The sequence below is a fragment of the Bombus fervidus genome, chromosome 7, assembly GCF_041682495.2.
Source record: "Bombus fervidus isolate BK054 chromosome 7, iyBomFerv1, whole genome shotgun sequence".
Lineage (NCBI taxonomy): Eukaryota > Metazoa > Arthropoda > Insecta > Hymenoptera > Apidae > Bombus > Bombus fervidus.
The window spans coordinates 16,142,561-16,160,510 of NC_091523.1; the positions used below are offsets into that span (position 1 = coordinate 16,142,561).

At 46.1% G+C, this 17,950-nt stretch overlaps 1 protein-coding gene across 4 annotated transcripts in view; it reads right to left on the reverse strand.

Moving 5' to 3' along the window:
* LOC139989378 (lachesin) overlaps positions 1 to 17,472 on the reverse strand; it is a 39,796-nt gene extending 22,324 nt beyond the window's left edge. For 2 of the 4 annotated variants that reach the window (XM_072007682.1, XM_072007679.1), the window contains exons 1-2: positions 13,240 to 13,456; positions 9,740 to 9,867 (exon numbers count right to left, since the gene is read on the reverse strand). In XM_072007682.1, coding sequence (XP_071863783.1) covers positions 9,740 to 9,866 — 127 coding nt within the window. In that variant the 5' untranslated portion in view covers position 9,867; positions 13,240 to 13,456. Of the gene's footprint in view, positions 1 to 9,739; positions 9,868 to 13,239; positions 13,457 to 15,242; positions 15,345 to 17,196 lie in introns of those variants that run through there. The other 2 variants (XM_072007680.1, XM_072007681.1) reach the window with 2 other exon arrangements.
* Positions 17,473 to 17,950: the final 478 nt, after the last annotated feature.

Consider the following 17,950-nt stretch of genomic DNA (forward strand, 5'->3'; position numbering starts at 1 on the left):
ATTATGATATTATGCAGATGCAAAAAGATTTTTATCATCGTAGCTGTCCTTGTCGTGGAAGGGAAAAGAAGGTATACAAGTTGTATGACACGAGTTTTCTCTGTCGTCTGTCCGCGTCTGTGACGGCATAAGGCAGCCGAAAGGCTGGAGCGCCGCTCGAACGGAGACGATTCGAGAGATCGGGCGGCTTGAAACAATTGGGTTGCTAGAAACTAAGTGGACCGCAAATCGCGGATTAAAGCACCGCGGCGTAGAAATACATTAAGGATGCCTCTTTGCATCGCGCGTAGTCACGAGATCCGAGATTGCTCTTGATCCACTGAACTCGCGTTCCGTTGCACCAGCGGTTATCGCGAACAGGAACCAAAACCGTATTTCGTACACGACGTATGCGGAAAGCCGAGCGGCGCCTCTGCAATTCTACAAAATTTCAAAGAGAACGGAAATTAGTTCTCTCTACCTTCAACGTCGATGTTAATCTCAGATTTTACGTGTTGCGCAACTACGCTCCGGCTTCGCTACGTCGTAAATTTCCTTTGCGTATCTTAATCGCAGTAATTTTTCCCGTGCTTTGTAACCACCGTTGTAATCTTCACCGGCTGGCCTTTCGTTTAATCTTATCCGCGTACTCGTAGACAATTCCGCGCTATCGAACGATCGCCCTACTCCTCCGTGTCTAGATGTTGCAGCTGAGCTCGAATTCCCACCAACTTAACCAATCGATGAGTTTCGTTGTGCAAGAAACGCTTCTCTGAAACTTCATTGTGCGTCGGATCGTAACAGGCAAAACTAAAGCCGATTACTAAAATAACAGTCGAGTTTAGAAGGAGAGCGCGCGAGATTCACCCGGACGAGTTCATTCGCGGCTTCGTATAGCTGTTCGAACGTTACGTCGGCTCTCAGCTAGTGGAAATCGTTAAAATTTGTCGCCAATGCGAGCAAAATATCGGGCAACGAAAAACAACGAAGATGTCTTTCAACTTTTTCATCGTCTCGCGTTAATCCGCATATACACGCCTTGTAACAACCTCGACGATTACGCTCTTCGTCTTATTTTCCTAACGATTATTATGCAAGGAGTATGCCGCGTAAATATCGAGGCGGCTGGTGGATGGGATAATGGGTCGGTGCGCGGCATTTATCAGCAGGGTAAAAAGGCGTTAAAGTCACCGCAGGAAAAAAAGGACGTAAACGACGCAAACTCGACGGCCACTTAATAAATATTTGATCAATCCTGTCGGAGCGTTGCCGGGACGCGGTGAACGCCCGACCGAACGGTTTCGGGTATTCTCGGCGGACCAAACGGAACGATACCAAAGCGGATTATCGAAACGCCGGTGGAAGTCGAAGGAAAAGTTGGTCGCTCTTTTACCCAGATTCCAGGGACTTTAAATTCTCACGGCTCGAATCCTTGCCGAAACTTTTCTCCGCGATGGAGCACCGTAAATATATAACCCCCTTCCCTGCTCTCGCTTCAACGCGTTCAAAGTCGCAAGCTGTTACACCGCGCGGCACCCATCGGCGCCCACCGGCACCCACCTGCACCCAACTGTCCCTTTCCCTCTCTGGAATCGCCGCCCTGCCGGCGGACTTGCTCTCACCTCGACCGTAAGAGGAGGAGGAGGAGGAGCAGGAGGAGGAGGAGGAAGAGGAGGAGGAGGAGGTGGAGGACCGAGGCGAGCAACAGAACGAACCGGGAAGCTCCGTTCGACCCTCTCGGTCGCGTAGAAACGTCGATGGCGCGGAGTCGCCGCCGCCACCATCGTCGCTTCTGTCGTCACCGACTACGCCGCGATAATTCCATTTCCACGAAGCGGCGCGAATTCGTACTTTAATTAATCGAATTCGCGCCCATGTCCCTGGGACCTGTCCGCCCCACCGCGGCTGCCAACCAACTACCCTCCGCCAACCTTTCGCAACCCTTCCTCCTTCTAGGACAAGTTTCGATCCCGGAAATTAGTAAGATCGCACATGCGGAACACGAAGGTTTCCTAACTGCACGCTGCACATCCACTCAACCGTCCGACCACTCGCGCCTCGTATACGTGCACATACTTTAAGCTTACACGCGCGCTCACAGGCGCGAACCGGAGCAGCTGGGGACGCGCATTATGCGCTCGCGATTCGCGTCACGCTCCCTTAATATGTCGCAGCTAGATGCTCTCCATCCTTGCCAGCGGAAAAAAGGTTTATTAAAGTCGAGCCAGGGAAATTTGCAACTAAATACCGTATATATATATATATATGTTATATATATACTCACATATATATATATAATATAGGTACGTACGTCGCACGACAAACGTGATTCAACTTTAGCAGATTGAAATATCGCGACCGGTTTTACCAGGGATCGGAACCACGGAAATATTAGCGCGTTCCGAGCCGTTGAATCGTTTTCAATGGAAGGAAAATGGGGTGGAGCGAAGAATGATGCCTAGGGGGTGGTTGAACGAAGTGGAAAGTGTGGGAACAGGCAGCCTCCGCGAGGGCGCTCATCCGAAAATCTAATTTCGGCGTATTCCACTTCCGCCAAGTTGTCCTCAAGTTTTCGGACGTTCGGATCGCTTCGAAAAATAACCGCGGGAGCCGTGCAATTTGCAATTAACCAAGTCGAACGAAGAAGAAGCCGTTGAGAAAACAAAAGAAGCGGAACGCGCGCGTGTTACGTTAGGGCGCGCTTAAGGTTTCCAGGTTGTTGGGCCAACTTTCGAAACTATTTTAGCGACGAACGCGGTACACCGAGTAAGATCAGCCGCAGCGCTCGCGCGCAAACACGAAATTGCGTTTAAAACTTTGGCCCCCTTACTCCCGCATGTTCACCGGAATATCGTGCATTTCACACGCGTCGTCGTACGCGTAGCACGATTATTCCATTCACGCCTTCTTCGTCCTCTGATACGAGGCTGCGTGCCGCACGTATGACCGCAGCGGCACGTGTCCTTAAGGCTCGAGGCGCGTCGAGATTACATCTAATATGCGAGCCAAGCGTCGGAACCTTGTCTGCCAAACTATCCTTTCCTCGATGAAGGCTCACGCGTATCGTGACTCCCACCGTGCGCATACCTGGCGCGCGTGGTCACGTGCGTCTGCATTACCGCCTGGTAATTAACGTCAATCTCGTGCTCTTGCAGCGCGTTTCTCCGGGCGTTGTAACCTCCGCCTCCTGCGCGCCATCCTAACGCAAACCACGCGGATGTTTGCGATATTAGGCGGCGTCAGGTATGGGGACGAGAGCGTGTTGCTTATACTTTGACGGTTTAATTAAGAGTTTCGTGCGAGATTAGCGGGCCATCGTCGTCGACGATAATCGAGAAAGAACGATTGACCGGTGACCCGAGTTTCTATCGATCGTTCGTTCGTTCGTTCGTTCGTTCGTTGCCGGGCCTTGCTCCGATCGAATATTTTTAATAATCGGCGTTACCTCGTCGGCGAAGTAGCCGATTCTTGAAAACGGCGAACTTGACTTTGTAGCGAAGTTACGACAAGTTGGAGAAGGGAGGTTGTAGACGGGTGGCGACGATAGAACCGTGAAATTTCAGAGGAGCGACGTTCCGATGGATTAACGGAGAGCTTTATTAATCGGTTAACCTCTCACAATTTATCTTTCCGAAGAAGCGAGTTTAAGTTTTCGCGGCGAGTCTCGGGAACTGCTGGAAAAGCGTTTACTCTCGTCGATATACATCGCGAGCAAGTTAAAGCCTGTCTGCGCGCTTTCTCGCGAATCAACTTAGTTGCTGATAATAAATATCATTAGGATGACTCGACGGAACGATATTTTTCAAAGCGAACGCCAGATACGCTGGAACCCCGAGAGCTTGGTGTCCCCGATCGATTCATTTGTCAGGAATTTACCGAGGAGCCTGTGGGTCTTCGGAAACGAGCGATTCGACCCGGAAAAAAGGACCAACGTCGGTTTCGAGCTTTCGTAGATACCGTTTTTACCTCGCCGTCCCATTGTTCTTACGCGAACTTCGACATCGATTCCATTACGATCACGCTGGTGAAATGGTCGTTCGGTTTCGATGGACAATTTGACAAATCGTCGGAACGATCCTACCGCGGCGGTGATCGATTTTGTTCGAGGGTAAAAGTATCTAACGGGAAACCGAGTCGAATCGTTTCGGATCCAGAGGCCGAGGCCAGACGAGCCAAGGAGGAAGCGGCACTATGTCAGGGAAATGAACGCGTTAGTCACGCGTTGCACGCTGCGCCCTGGGGGTCACTTCGCATTCATAACCAGGTCCGTGGCGTTCTGATGCTTGCGGGATAAGATCGGCAGCGAAGGAGCGCGCACGCGCGGCAACCGCTTAAGCGGTAAACTTGTAAGTGGCGAAATAAAGTTAGAAGCTCTCTGCTACCGTGTCTGTGACAGTTTAATTAATATCTTTCATCCTCAAAGGAAAAACTTGGTGAAGTAACCGGCACGGGCCCGGCCAGAGAGAGAAAAGAGCTAGCGGGGTAGTCGAGGCAAGCCGAGTGGAGCTACTTCAACTTCAGGGACATTCACCACCATCGTTGTCGTCGTCGTCGTCGTCGTCGTCGTCGTCGTTCGCGACCGCCCCTCCTTTACTTCTTCCAGCGAGCCTTCGTCGCTTTACGCGCCAGCCTTGGGAACAAACTTTGTCGTTTTCCGCTATTTTCGATGGTCTCGCGCGTCAATGAGCCCAACGCGAAGCGGCTCCGGGACACGAAACTCGGGCAGTTTCGTGCCAACGAAAGGGAACTCGACAACCGTTTTGCACGCTCTGGGTAGATCTTGCGGAAGATCCCCGAGAGTTAGTCAGACCTTCTTTGTATTCACCGATGAATCTTCTTTCTTATCGCGCCTTATTCTCTCTACGTTGTCTCTGTATCGCGTTATCAATTTCAATTACGTAAACAGCCTTCATGGTTAACGTCGAAACTGTCGCAGCAGTGGAAATTTATCATTTTTCACGCAAGTTTCACATTAGATTTAGCACAGTGCGCTTTGGGGAATTTGAATAATTTCTTGCGAAATATATGCATAAAAGTTTATTTCGCATTATATACGTAAAGCCTCGTTCGCTAGTACGCCGCCGTGCATAAGTGTTTGGAAATCTGATTTAATTCGATCAACCTGTCTCTGCCGTTAGTTCTTTAGCTCTTGCTGTAACTCGATTCGACGTTGCTGAATTTAATGCCAGACATCTTCCATATTTCCATATCATCGCTCAAGTTTTATATTTATCTCCGATAAATGGTCGACGCTTCGCAAAATCTACGCAAATATTTGAAACACGAATAGACAAATACGCGTATTTCCATCTCTTTAACGTCCCAAATATCCAACAAATGCACGTAATATCGCTCGGCTCTATCGACAGAGAATATTTTTTAAATAGAGTTAAACGATTTACAGCCTAATTCGTCAAATTCAGTTAAGAACAATTTTTTCGCCGATTTACCTTTCCAAACGGCCTATTTGACTCGTTAGCAGCACTTTGCTGTTCGACGTTATCGTGGACGTGAAAAACGTGTACAATGACAGCTCGACGGCCGTACTTTTCAGCCAGAATCTAACTTCTACTATAGTTAAAGGATAAAAGACTAATGTTAATACTTTTAGTCGTAATTATAATTCAGTAAAGCGACTGTATTACTTTTGCCCGCAACGTATTTTCTTGTTTATTCTATAGCTTTTTATACAACATCTTCCTCCCGTTAATTACAAAGAACGCGCGTGTAGTAGCAGGTAATTTTACCTTAACCGTAAACGTATTTTAATATAGCCTCGCTAAATCGTTAAACGAAATAATTATATCTGTTGACTCCACATCAGTTTTACATAAGAAGATTGCGTAAGTATCGCTTTTGATCTTCGGTCTCGGACCTTCTTCTCGTTAATTTATACATTTTACCAACATTCGCGTACCGTTGTTACAAATTGGATAAAGTATTCGGCCATCGACTCACGAACGATGTAGTATGTATATTAGCTTTATATACCTCTCGTTTTCATCCATTTGATAGAAAATTTATGGTTTAAACGTCGCCTCGGTAGTTGCAGCGTTAATTACGAACAGGTGGCTTTGATCGTTCGACGAACAGCTTTCGGATCTTCTCTTTTTGCATTCCGTGATAATCATATCCTTTTGTTTATTCTTGGCCCGTCGACGACCGTTATCAGTCAACCCCGGTTTCCCGTTATCTATCCGTTTAAGCGACATACCACGGCCAACTTAGCAGCTCTCGAAGGACATTATGCTCGTGTAACGGCGTGCAGGCCTCCGGTAAGGCGTTACCTAGTTCCATCATGGCTATGTATAATCGCTAACCACTGCGGTAACCCCTTATCTGATCTCGTGCTGTTACACCCTGTTCCCTCCCTAATGAGTAATCAACGAAACGTCGCATTGTTAACGTCGCAAATAGATTTGGGACGATTGGTGGCTTGCCACGGTGAGAACTAACAAAGCTCGATGCGGGTTGCGATAAAATTAAAACGCGTTAACTGCTTTCTGTCGACGCATCGAATGCCGATGGTTCTCGCGCCGGCACAACTTCCTCTTAAACACGATGAACGCGATATAGTTAAAGCTTTAAATTAAACTTAGGCAAACTTTAAATTAAACTTAAGGTATCCCTGCCACTGTCGAGCGTTCCAAGCTCTCCAAAGAAGGGAATCAATCGTGCCACGTAATTGGAAATCATCGAGTCGCTGAACCTTCGTTATTCGATCAAAAGCGATTTGCCAGCGGGCAAAACGTGTACAGAAATACGCGTAACATTGGCTGTATAATCGACCAGCGTTTTTCTCGAAAATGCTAAGTTTTTAGAAAAAATTGCCACAGGTTTTAATGCTTTTTATGGCGAACGTGGTAGCGTACGCGAATTTTTCATACGTATTGCACCATGTTATTCGGTGAACGTTGATGATGAACTTTAGTTTTTCGAAATGGAACGCTATAAATTTGTTTATATCGTACAAAAAAAAAAAACCTGCATCGAGAAGAATTCAAACACGCAGCGTATTGTGACCCTCAAGGTCAATACTGCAGATATACAAAATTCCCGTACGCTATCATATTCGCGATAAAGGACATTAAAAATTTTCCCCCTGTCGTGTTTTTTCGAAAGCCGTTTTCGAGAAAAACGTTGCCCCGATATATCGCCAACATTCCGTATATATAATGCACACGGTATACGTGTATGCAAAATATATAGTAGTTATGTACAGGGTACAGTTGTAGTTTTTTCTGGTCAAACTTTGTCAGGATGTTTTACGAGCATAAACAACGAACAAACGTTACACGAAGACAGGTCGTTTAATCCTTCAGTTCCCATAGATACCAATATGTGCCATTTTTTATTCGTTTTGTAACAAATACCAACGAGGTGATAATCTATGTCCTCTAAACTATTTACCATTTATTTACCGTTTATTTGCTATTTATTTAAAACGCGTTAATTCGTAGTACCGTCGATAGGATCCCTCGTCCGGTTCGATTATTAACCTTTTTTTTTTTTCTTTTTACCTTTACGTCAAAATTGCAACAACGATAAGAGGATAATATATTTCACGTATATTTTAAGACGAACTTTCAATGTCCTGCCGTTTTGTATCGGTCGAGATAGAAACGAATAAATTTTGCATGTTGCGTTACAATCTGAGCTATTGAAATTCCAGAGTTAAAGCTTTCATTGAAAATTACAATAAAAATACACAAACACCGAGAGAATAATGCTCTGCTGGTCGATATAGTCCGAGTTAAGTACTTACATCGTCCAACTTTTGTTTATGAACAATTCTAATAAATATTAATGGTCATATTGAATCGATAAAACGGTTGATTGGTTTATCGAGATAAAGGATAAAGGATCGAAATTAAATTCACAGAGTAGTAAAGCGAATTATTTATCATTGTCAGTTTTGCGTCGATAGAAATTTCGAGATGGAGCCGAAATGGAAGAGTTAACGACAGTTAACGAAGCTAATTGGTTACATTAATTAAAAATCTATGAAATCTTTTTTTTTTTTAAATAGTGACTACAAGTCACGATGTGATTCATATTTCGTATTTTTATTGAAACCTTTCAAAACGATGGAAGCTGAATCGGTCGTGGCACATGCCGGTATTTCACGTTTATTACTTTTCAAACTTCATTAACGAGTTGTTATTCAAATATCAAACGATATAAATAATTTCAAGTTTCAAGCGAATTTTAGTACCACACGGAGGAAAAGATTCTTTTTGTTGGACTCCTCGCTGTAAAACATTCGAGACTCGTAACAACGACGGGCAAGTTTCCGCCAGGCGAGAGTTAATAGAGCTTTAAACAAACTTACGTTCGTGTAACGTTTGTTTTTACTCATATCCATAAAATATCCTGATACGAAGACCCGTTTAAAAAGATTCCTACACACTCTGTATAATCTCCGTCGCAAACAAACGATCTCCGAGAAACAAAAAATCGGATAACCACCGACGGTCAACTAATACAGACGTTCCCTGACGTCGAATACGCGAAATCTGCACAACAGGGACCGAGTCGTTCCTCTACCGAGAATTCCTCTATTCTTCGATGTTATTTCTCGCGAATTCAGGTAACAAAAGGTAACTTAACAGGTAACAAGATTTCACGACATATGGTATACTTTGATTTCTCTGCTTTGAAGCTCTATAGATCGACCGTTCTCTTTGCTATCTAACGATAGGAGCAAACCTGCTACAACGCTATATGCCGGCGGAAGAAGATACACGTTTGCCAAAGATACGCGTTCATTTCCTCGTTTGCGAATATATTTGCGTATATAGTCGACGATTAGCCATGTGAAATACGAGCCGAGAACGTGGCTGATAACGCTGCACCTAACCGGTTTTTCCATGGCAAAAATCCCGATGCGTCTTTTCGTGCACTGAAATAAAAGCTACGCGGCACAGGATGAATGCGATAGAACGACACTGAAGCTACCGATGGAAACCGCGATTAGGTGATTCGAACTGGGCACTGTCCACGCGAAGTCACCGCAGTAATTAAACCCTTTGACGTGCGTAGTTCGACGAGTTCGAGCACCTCTGTCACCGTCCTGAATTCGAAAAAAGAGAAGGAGAGAAGAGAAAGGGGGGAGGAGGGAAAAAGAGGAGACAAAGGAAACAAGGACAAAAAAAGAACAGGAAGAAAGGGGAAAAAAAATATTGGAGCGGATCAGAGAGGCGTCGTGGAAACGACGAGACTCTCGGGAATAATACGCGGTCGGGCAACAGAGTCATCGGCTTTGGGAATTTGGTCCAAGTTAGTTATCACCGATGTACACGCGAGCCAGAGCCACGAAATCGTTTGTACAGTTTCGCTCGTTGTTACCTCCCGTAATAATTGTAATTCGTTTCGATCCGTTAGGGGTGTAAAATTAATTTCGCACTTCGTGCGGCGTAAACGCTCCACGGAGCAGGAAATCGAGATGAAAAAGTTTTCAAGGACGTTCTCGAGCTTAATCGTCACGACGATTACGGTCACTGCGTAACCACGCAGAGGCGAAAGTTGATTCGTTTCCGGCCTCGTAATTAACATCGGGAACGAAGGCGAGCCGCGTTGAAGACGTCGCGTCGCATGCACTGCGGGCTATATCCGCGGCATCAACGCCAAGATTCGTTCGGTTCTCCGTCGGTTTTCTGTCGGCTTTCTGTCGGTTTTCTGTCAGTCGGTGGCACGCGTTCGAAAAAGAAAACAATGCTTTTCGATATATGGGAACGAGCATATACCGACAAATATATACCTGGTAGCGTAGGATTCGTCGCAGAGGCGTCCTGGCGCGCGGCGTCGCTAGTAATTGCAGCCCCGCCGAGATTGGTACTGTAGTCTTCGAGAAGTACGTAGCACAGTAATAGCCGTGCCACCCTCATTCTGAAAGTGGAAGAAAAAGAAACCTGAACAATAATAATGACTATCTTTCTCTCTATCTATCTTTCCCTCTCTCCAATCTCTGCTCTCTCTGTTTCGCTTAGCTCGTACCCATTGCCCCGTTCTTTACCCCAAACTCCTTTTACTACTTGTTTCTTTCTTCGTACACCGGCCTCCTGTTTATTTTTCTTTTTTTTTTTTTTCTTTTTCTTTTTCTTTTTCTTTTTTTTATTATACCTTTCATTCTTCCCATTTTTCAATCGATACATTTGTCAGGCGATGGTACGAACTGCAAGTTCGCGCAATTTCACGTAATGCACATTTGGTGGAGAAGAAATCGGGGAAACGGTATCAGGGTATTACTCGTACATCCTCGATTTCTTCTCTGTCCAAGGCAGGACGCAATTATCTTTTCTACGCTATCCCGTAAATAACTATTTCGACCATTTACGAGCACAGATTTCAGCCGGCGTGCGAGCAGAATTTACCACCGTCCGTCGAAAAATTCGTATATACACACGGTACGAGTGCGAACGGCACAACCGCTCCTTCTTATTTACGGCAGGACTAAATGAAAAGTTTCTCCTTTTCTGTCGCGTGTACCACCGGCGGCCCACCTATTCTACCGCGATACGGTTCTTGTTTCTTTCCACGGTAAACAACGACTCTGGCACGCCCGCACCTTTACACATCGACACAGCCTGCCGTATCTTTTTCGTTCGAACCGATGTCAGATTATACGTTCTTTGTTTTATCTCGTTGACGCGTGATCGATGCTTTCAGCGAGCCGGGCGAAAGATCCGCCGGTTCGATGAAAATCAACCAGAGACCTTCGTTCTCCATCCTCGGGGATATCTGCGGCAAAGGAAAACTCTACTCGCGATGTATCGCGAGTATGCACGTCTGAATGTATGCGTAGCAACCGAGACGACGAATCCGACGATTTCCTAGCGGAGTTGACGAACGTCGGGTAGAAGACCGAACCGTGTACGAGATACACGAGAAACGATTTTAATTCGGCGGAAAACGATTTTTAATTGGACGAAATAAGCGCGCCAGGCTATCGCTGTATTTACTCGCGAGATACTAATTTCCAAGCATCGATTCCAGCCAGTCACTCGATAGAATCAAACGATTGTACGAAGGTACACGAAGCAGAAGAAAATTCGATTTTCGCCGTCGTTAAAAGCTTCTTCGAACAGATTGATAATACAAGGATCCGGGCGAAAGAGATTTCACTTTTCGAAGCAAAATTCCATTTCCGAGCGTCTTCCGTGTGTTTACCATGATGAGCTGTTTGTCCGCAAACATAGTCCGTTGAGAAAAGAATCGTGCAAACGTTATGATCGATTTAAAAGCCTCGTCGGCGAAATGGTCGGAAATGTCTTTGCGAGCGCTTGCTCGCACGAAGAATACGAAGAAAGGAAAAAACCTTAATGGCTCGCTTGGCATTGTACTGGAAATAAGTTGATCTCGATTCGACGATGGCTATCCCGCGCGCGTAAGTTCCCCGGGGGATGTCTTTCTTTAGCAATTTAGTAATCCCGAAAAATTGGGAATCCTCGTTTTGTCTTCATTACGGTGAAACGGCGTTAAGCGCGGCTTAAATTTCGTACGGCCAAGCAACCCCAACGACTTCTCTTGCTACGTTCTCTTGCTGCAAGTACGATCGTATAATCAAGGAAAACGCGAACTTTTAATTTTTATTACCGAGCTTTATCGAGGATCGAGGATCCTCGTTGATCGTTAATTACTCGTATCAAAGAGAAGGAGACGCGTATTATCGCGATCGATCGACGCCAAGACCGATCGTTTCTTAATCACGGATTCGCGGAAAGAACCGAGTCGCGCGTACTTTCCTGCAAAAATTGTCGGACGACCGGAAATTTTATTCCACCGACGTTTCCCTTTCCTTGCGAGAACGTATCTCAGCGAATGTCGCGCGGATTTAATTTCTTTCCTTTCCTCCTTTCTCCACCTGTCTTCTCGGCCAAATCCTCCGTCGACCGTCGACACAGTTTCACCGTGTACGCGATTATACGCTTTCAGGAAGATTTATTCGCGCGATCGCGATCGTTGAATCGCATCGACTCGACTCCACTCGACCGTTTACTCTCGTCGCTTCGCAATCCGAAGAATAATTTTGGAACAGGATGGCAGAAAGGTACATATATCATTTGCATACGCGTAACTATGCAAATACGAGACTATTCTGCGGAGAAACAGATTAATTATCTAGGATGCCGTTGAAAGCAGCGAGTATCCGTTTTTGCGAAAGACTTCGCCACTGCCTTGCCCGACCGACGATTACGATCGTACCTACCTCATCCAGGATTAACCGATTAGACGCGAAATTAACGTGTCCTTGGGGTCTCGGGTCTCACGATCGTTATACCATTGCCTTCGAACAGACGTTCCATCGAAGACGAACGGTTACCGTTGTAACGAGTGATCGTTACGGCAAGTTGGCCTTCGCGCGCACATATCCGATCGATTAATCTTACTCGCGAAAAGACCATGAAACGTGCCCCAAGTAAATATCGAAACGTAATTTCGGCTTTCAACGTAACAATTGCTCGGACCAATGAGACGAATTCTTGGCGGCTAAACAAATTGAACTCTCGGACGTAAGAGTAGGTTCGGCACAATATTAAAATTCATACTCGTCCGATATTACCGCGTAATGAATCTCCTTCGGAAGACGAATTTATCAAAGTCAACGACAAGGCCATTAGCTATGACCATCTACGGTGACCGATCCGATAAAAACGCGTCATATGCGAATATCGCCGGTTGTTTTTACTCGTCTCTAGGAGGGATCCCCCGTGGCCGTCGATCGTCGTTGATCGGCCGAGCGGCAACGATTTCCGATCGTTTCGGGTATACATCGCGGAATCGACGGTGGTCGTTAGTTTTTTCTCCGATATCGAAAATTGAATTTCCCAGCTCGGATTATCGTCCCGTTATATTCGCAAATTGTTATCGCAAAATTAATCGACGTCCGTTCGATTCTGGCCAGCTAGAAGCCCGTCCACGCGTACCTATGATCCTTATAATTCACTTGGAATTCACCAGGGAATTCCGTTGGAAAATATCACGTTGATGTATGGCCCCGACGGAAAATCACCGCTCGTAACGCTATGTGATCGTTGGTAACCACCAGCCGAACGTTGCTAAATCCTCTGGGAATTTGCGAATCGAATGCCTCGTACGGTGATCTATCGAACGATCGTGACGATCGATGGACACTCGCGGTTCACGTTCTACTTTTGTTCGTCTTTATTGGCCCAACCGATCCGTACGCGCTTAACGATACCCGTGCAACTTGGTCGACCAATTGCTGCAAACTTATGTACGTCGTCGTTGTGACATTACCTCGTGGGAAAGGTGTAGCATTATATTCGTAAATGTACGCGACGCGTCATAGATGGATGATCGATATGTATCTGTTTTCTTTTCGATACGACGCACTTCTTGTTAACTGGTGTACGAGAAAAAGTAAAACGCGTTCGTCCGATCGAGCTCGAACCGTTGAACCAAGCGTCACGCTATGCTTCTGGCAAGGGACGCATCCCCGGGCGTCGAGACGCGTGTACTGACAGCGTCGAGCTAGCCGTCGAGCGAGTCGAGCGTCGGAACGCTCCGTCACGGAACGCTTGCCTCGCATAGCGCAGGTCCAGGACCTCCTGTCCCTTCTTTCCTCTTCCCTCTTCCCTCTTTCCACTTTCCTCTTTCCACCTTTTCGCTCTTTCTTTCCTCGGTCTCTTCCTCCTTCTTTCGCTCCCTCCGTCCACGCCACACCACGCACCACCCTTGGATATAATATTCAATTTATTATGTAGCTTTGATGCACGCGGAACGTCGTCGCCGAGCAGGGAAGAACAGGAAGCGGAGGTAGAGCGTGAGTGCACGGCCAGCGTGATCCATGGGAAAATAAAGGGCGAGAGAGAAAAGCGGGATTTTTGGAAGAAATCGTTCGAGACCGAAACCATATCGCGGCACGAGTTTGCCGCTCGTTGGTCGAAAAGCGTTCCGCGGTCCACCAAGCTTCGCGCTTTCTTTCTCGCGTTCGATCGCTTCACGACCCGTAAAGGAGAAAAGAGTCGGAACGTTGATCGCGATGTCAAAGAGCGAAAAAAAAAACCGTAATGGGGAGGAGGAGCCTCGGGATCGAAGCAACCGACACTATATTGTTCGCGCCTGCGCCCACTTCCGCTTTCGATACGTTCTTCCGAAATCGCATTTCCAAAGATCCCCGTGATCTCGATTACCAACCCCCTCCCCCATCGTGAACCGAACGTATAACGAAAAACTCTCGGGGTAGAATTTTTCCAGTGGATCGAGAGAAGTTGACTTTCCGCGTCCCCGACTTATGAAATAACATTTATTTTGTACGAAATAACATTTATTTTGTTTTTATTTTGTATAAGCCAGGATTCCGTTAATGGCCAGCAAATATTAGTAGAAAAATAAGCGTTCACCGTCGGTTTTTCCGTTTCGTTTGTAACGCTACACCTTGCATGGCCGAATACGTTCAGAGGAGCGGCAAACGTCATATTTGCCAATCACCGGATGTTTTACGCCAGGGTAAACAATCCGGTTTTAAAAAATCGTGGAAATCGTAAACCGTGCTGTATAATCGACAAACCGTGTCTGGAGAACCGTGAAAGAGCAAATCGCGTTCGAGCGTAACGCAACGTAACAGAGTGTCGTTCGTGATACGAAGTATCTCCGAGAAACGAGAGATCCGCTTCGTTACGAAAGCTGGCTGGCTGCGTTCGATGCACGATGTGCCGTTGGATTCGATGGCCACGTGGTCTCTCGTCGAGCGTTCTCCCGCGAGTGGAAAATTTACGAGCGAAGAACATTCGTGGAAAGTGCTCGACCCCACCCTCCAGATCTTCAATTATGACAGTGAGAAAAAGTATACATTAAGGGGATTGCCCGGAGCAGCTGAAACAACTATATGCAAAGGGTGCAACAAAATGGCTGCTTAAGCTGCGCTAGGCGAAGATAAATGAAAAGGGTTTAGAACTTAAAAGGCGCCACAAAAGCGGAAAAACCGTCCTTCCGACGTCGAGACGTCGCTAGACCCGTGAAAAATTCCTGCACGCGTCCAGATTACCGCGACACCTTCTTATTCGATTGATATACGTTTATCGCAGGCAAATAAGCCATTAACAACGCGACCACGAACAGAAATTGTCACGTTCGCGGAAACCAGCAATCACGTGTATGTATAGCCTACGTATACACTGCCATTCGTACGTACGTGCACGTTCTAACCTATTTATAGGAACAAAGGAATATTCAACTATCGCTCTATTTGTCAGTCGCGTACTTGTCGTCTTCTTAGACGATCGGCACATTTTAACTACCTGTTGAAGAACTGCTCGACGGTGTATTAAAATTTCAAATGCAATTCCATCGATGTACGATATTTAATCGTTTCGCGACCACGAACGGGATGTCTCGTTACTTCGAGATACGTACGTCGTTTATGCAACACCATGAACGAAATATCTCGTCACCACAGCGCCGATTGTGCAACGCTACGAACGAAATATCCTACGTCGCAATGTCGCTTATGCGACGCTATGGGCAACATATCTCGCGTGTCTTCATTAGAGCGTGAAACGTCTCGATCGATAATTTAGGGTAAAAATCTATTTTATCGTCGAAGCGAACGTTCCAACGATTGCTTTTGATTCGCAAGTGGACACCGTGGTGCGTGTCGTGGCTCTGTTATCTTTTGCTCTTTTATTTTCTCCGGTTATGTATACCGACTGCTACGTCTTTGTCTTAATAATCGTTAGAATAATCGACACAGCAGCGTTTTCAGTCGATCGATCCAACGTTCGCAGATCAGAGCTGTCAGTTTGCAACGACGAATACACCTCAAGGTGTTGGGATACCGATCCGACGTTCGATTTTACGGCGATACACGCGCGAACAACAGATACGCGTTAACTTTCAACGATTATCGAGGAAGCACAACGTATTTCGAACTACGGGTTATCGGTTACGAGATTCGATCGTTCTCAACTTTGGACACGCGAGATGTTCCGATTTCGTCTCTCCACTTCGCTGCTTGTAAAGTGATAGTCGAAAAGGTTGTACGCTTAACTATTGTACGGTCGAACGTATCGGAAGCATAAATACGTGTAAATAGATAGAAATAGAACACCTTGTATATACGTAGATCGAAGGGAAAAGCGATACAGGATGCAAATCGAGCAAACTTTTATAGGTGCGGTAGCATGCGATATCGTAAATAAAATAAATTCCTGGCTCGTTTGAAATAGCCGGTTCGTTCTTTTTATAATCAAGGAACGTCCGGAAACGAGAGAGCTCATAAGCCGGCTTTCTAGGTCGATTCTAGAAGCTGCCGCGTTCGACGAACTTAACGCGATCGTGTAATTATACGATAAACCGGTTGTTAATAGGAGTGGCGGGGAAAAAAGCATAGGAATCAGCAGGATTCACGCACGCACGGTTCGACCGGTAAAATGAGATTTGTCCAATTAAATAATTTACAGTAACCACTAGGTACAATTAGCGAAATGACACGCGTTCCATCGCCACTCGTACAGCTACACGGATTTTCGAGATGTAATAGCCGTTTTGGATTTCGACTAAATCGAATTATGCTTTGGCGCAATGCATCAGGGGAGAATTTACATCTGGATGCCATCCATTTTAGAAGACCGGCGTTCCCCGGTCCACCCGCCGCGTTAACGGATTGTCGATGTTAATGTTTGCAAAAAGATCACGGTTATGTTTCGGCCATTTTGAGACGCGTCATTAGTCGAGCTCGTTTCGCAGTCGGCAATATTCTACGTTAGTCGTGCAAACAATCGAGCGCTAAATAATCTCGGCACACGCTTGCCATTCCTATGCAGACGTTCCACTCGTTCGGATGCTTCTCGATCCTCATCGGCGATAATAAAATCGCTGGAGAAACGTTTCCGTTCGATTATTATTATCCTTTTTCGAATTACCTCGCCTTCCGTCTCTTGTTCTTCTCCTTCGTTTTTCTCTCTCTCTCTCTCTCTCTTTTTTTCTTCATTTTCAACGTCGGAGAAATGATTCGGAAAACCGACGCGATCTAAAAGCTCGGAGCTTAATGCTCGTAATCGTCGATAATATATCGGAGGCTGCATTATATCCGAGTTCAAATTATATCGGAGTAGCAGCCCCGGCAGAACTTGGGGAATAACGGTCGATAGAAATGCTCGAACAGTGATAAAGTAATAGTATATATCGGAAAGTATAGAGCTAGTTAAAACTTAGTCGTAGAAACTATTTGTGGTGTAATAGATATCGTTTTACCTTATGGCCAGCTATCTGCAAACTTTAACGGCGCTTCATTGTTAAGCTCGCCACTTGAAGAGACGAGCCAATAACGTTCGACGAAGCTTCGAATTTTCTTTTCCCTTCCATGTAGGACGGCCTTTGTACCCAGCATTGGTATAAAAAAAGCCCCGCGTTCGACGCATCCTCGCTTGAGCGTAAAACCCAACGGTTAATGCGATTATCGTCGAAAAAGCATCTCGTCGTAATCTGTCATGGCGTTTAACTCGCTCGTTGTTACGCGAGAGGGGGAACGCGGCTTCGAAAAACCGGACCAGTCACGTTTGTATATAAATCGGAAGGCTAAGAACGCGACCAGTCGCTTTCAAAATTTTAAGACGTCCACGATTGTCCACGTCGCCAACCTGTCCAAACAGACGTAGGTTATCGTACGAAGCGTCCGGTGGGTCGAGCATCGTTCGTCCGTTTCTTCGGTGTATCTCGCCGGAAAATTCGTTTATCGTACGCGCGACGCACTAATGCCGCTAAAACTTTCATAGTAATGTTCGCGTGTGCGCGTGTATACCAACCGCGCACACAGAAGACAAACGTTTACGTACATTTCATAAAATACGTGACTGCGCGTATTTTCACCGGCTTATCTTTGCCACCACACGTGTCACACTGTCCACTACGTGTACGCGTGTCAGTCTGTACGCCTATGCTCGATTCACGTGTGCGCGTGCGGAATATACAGCGGTATATAGGTTGTCCGTTAAATGGCGCGTTGCTC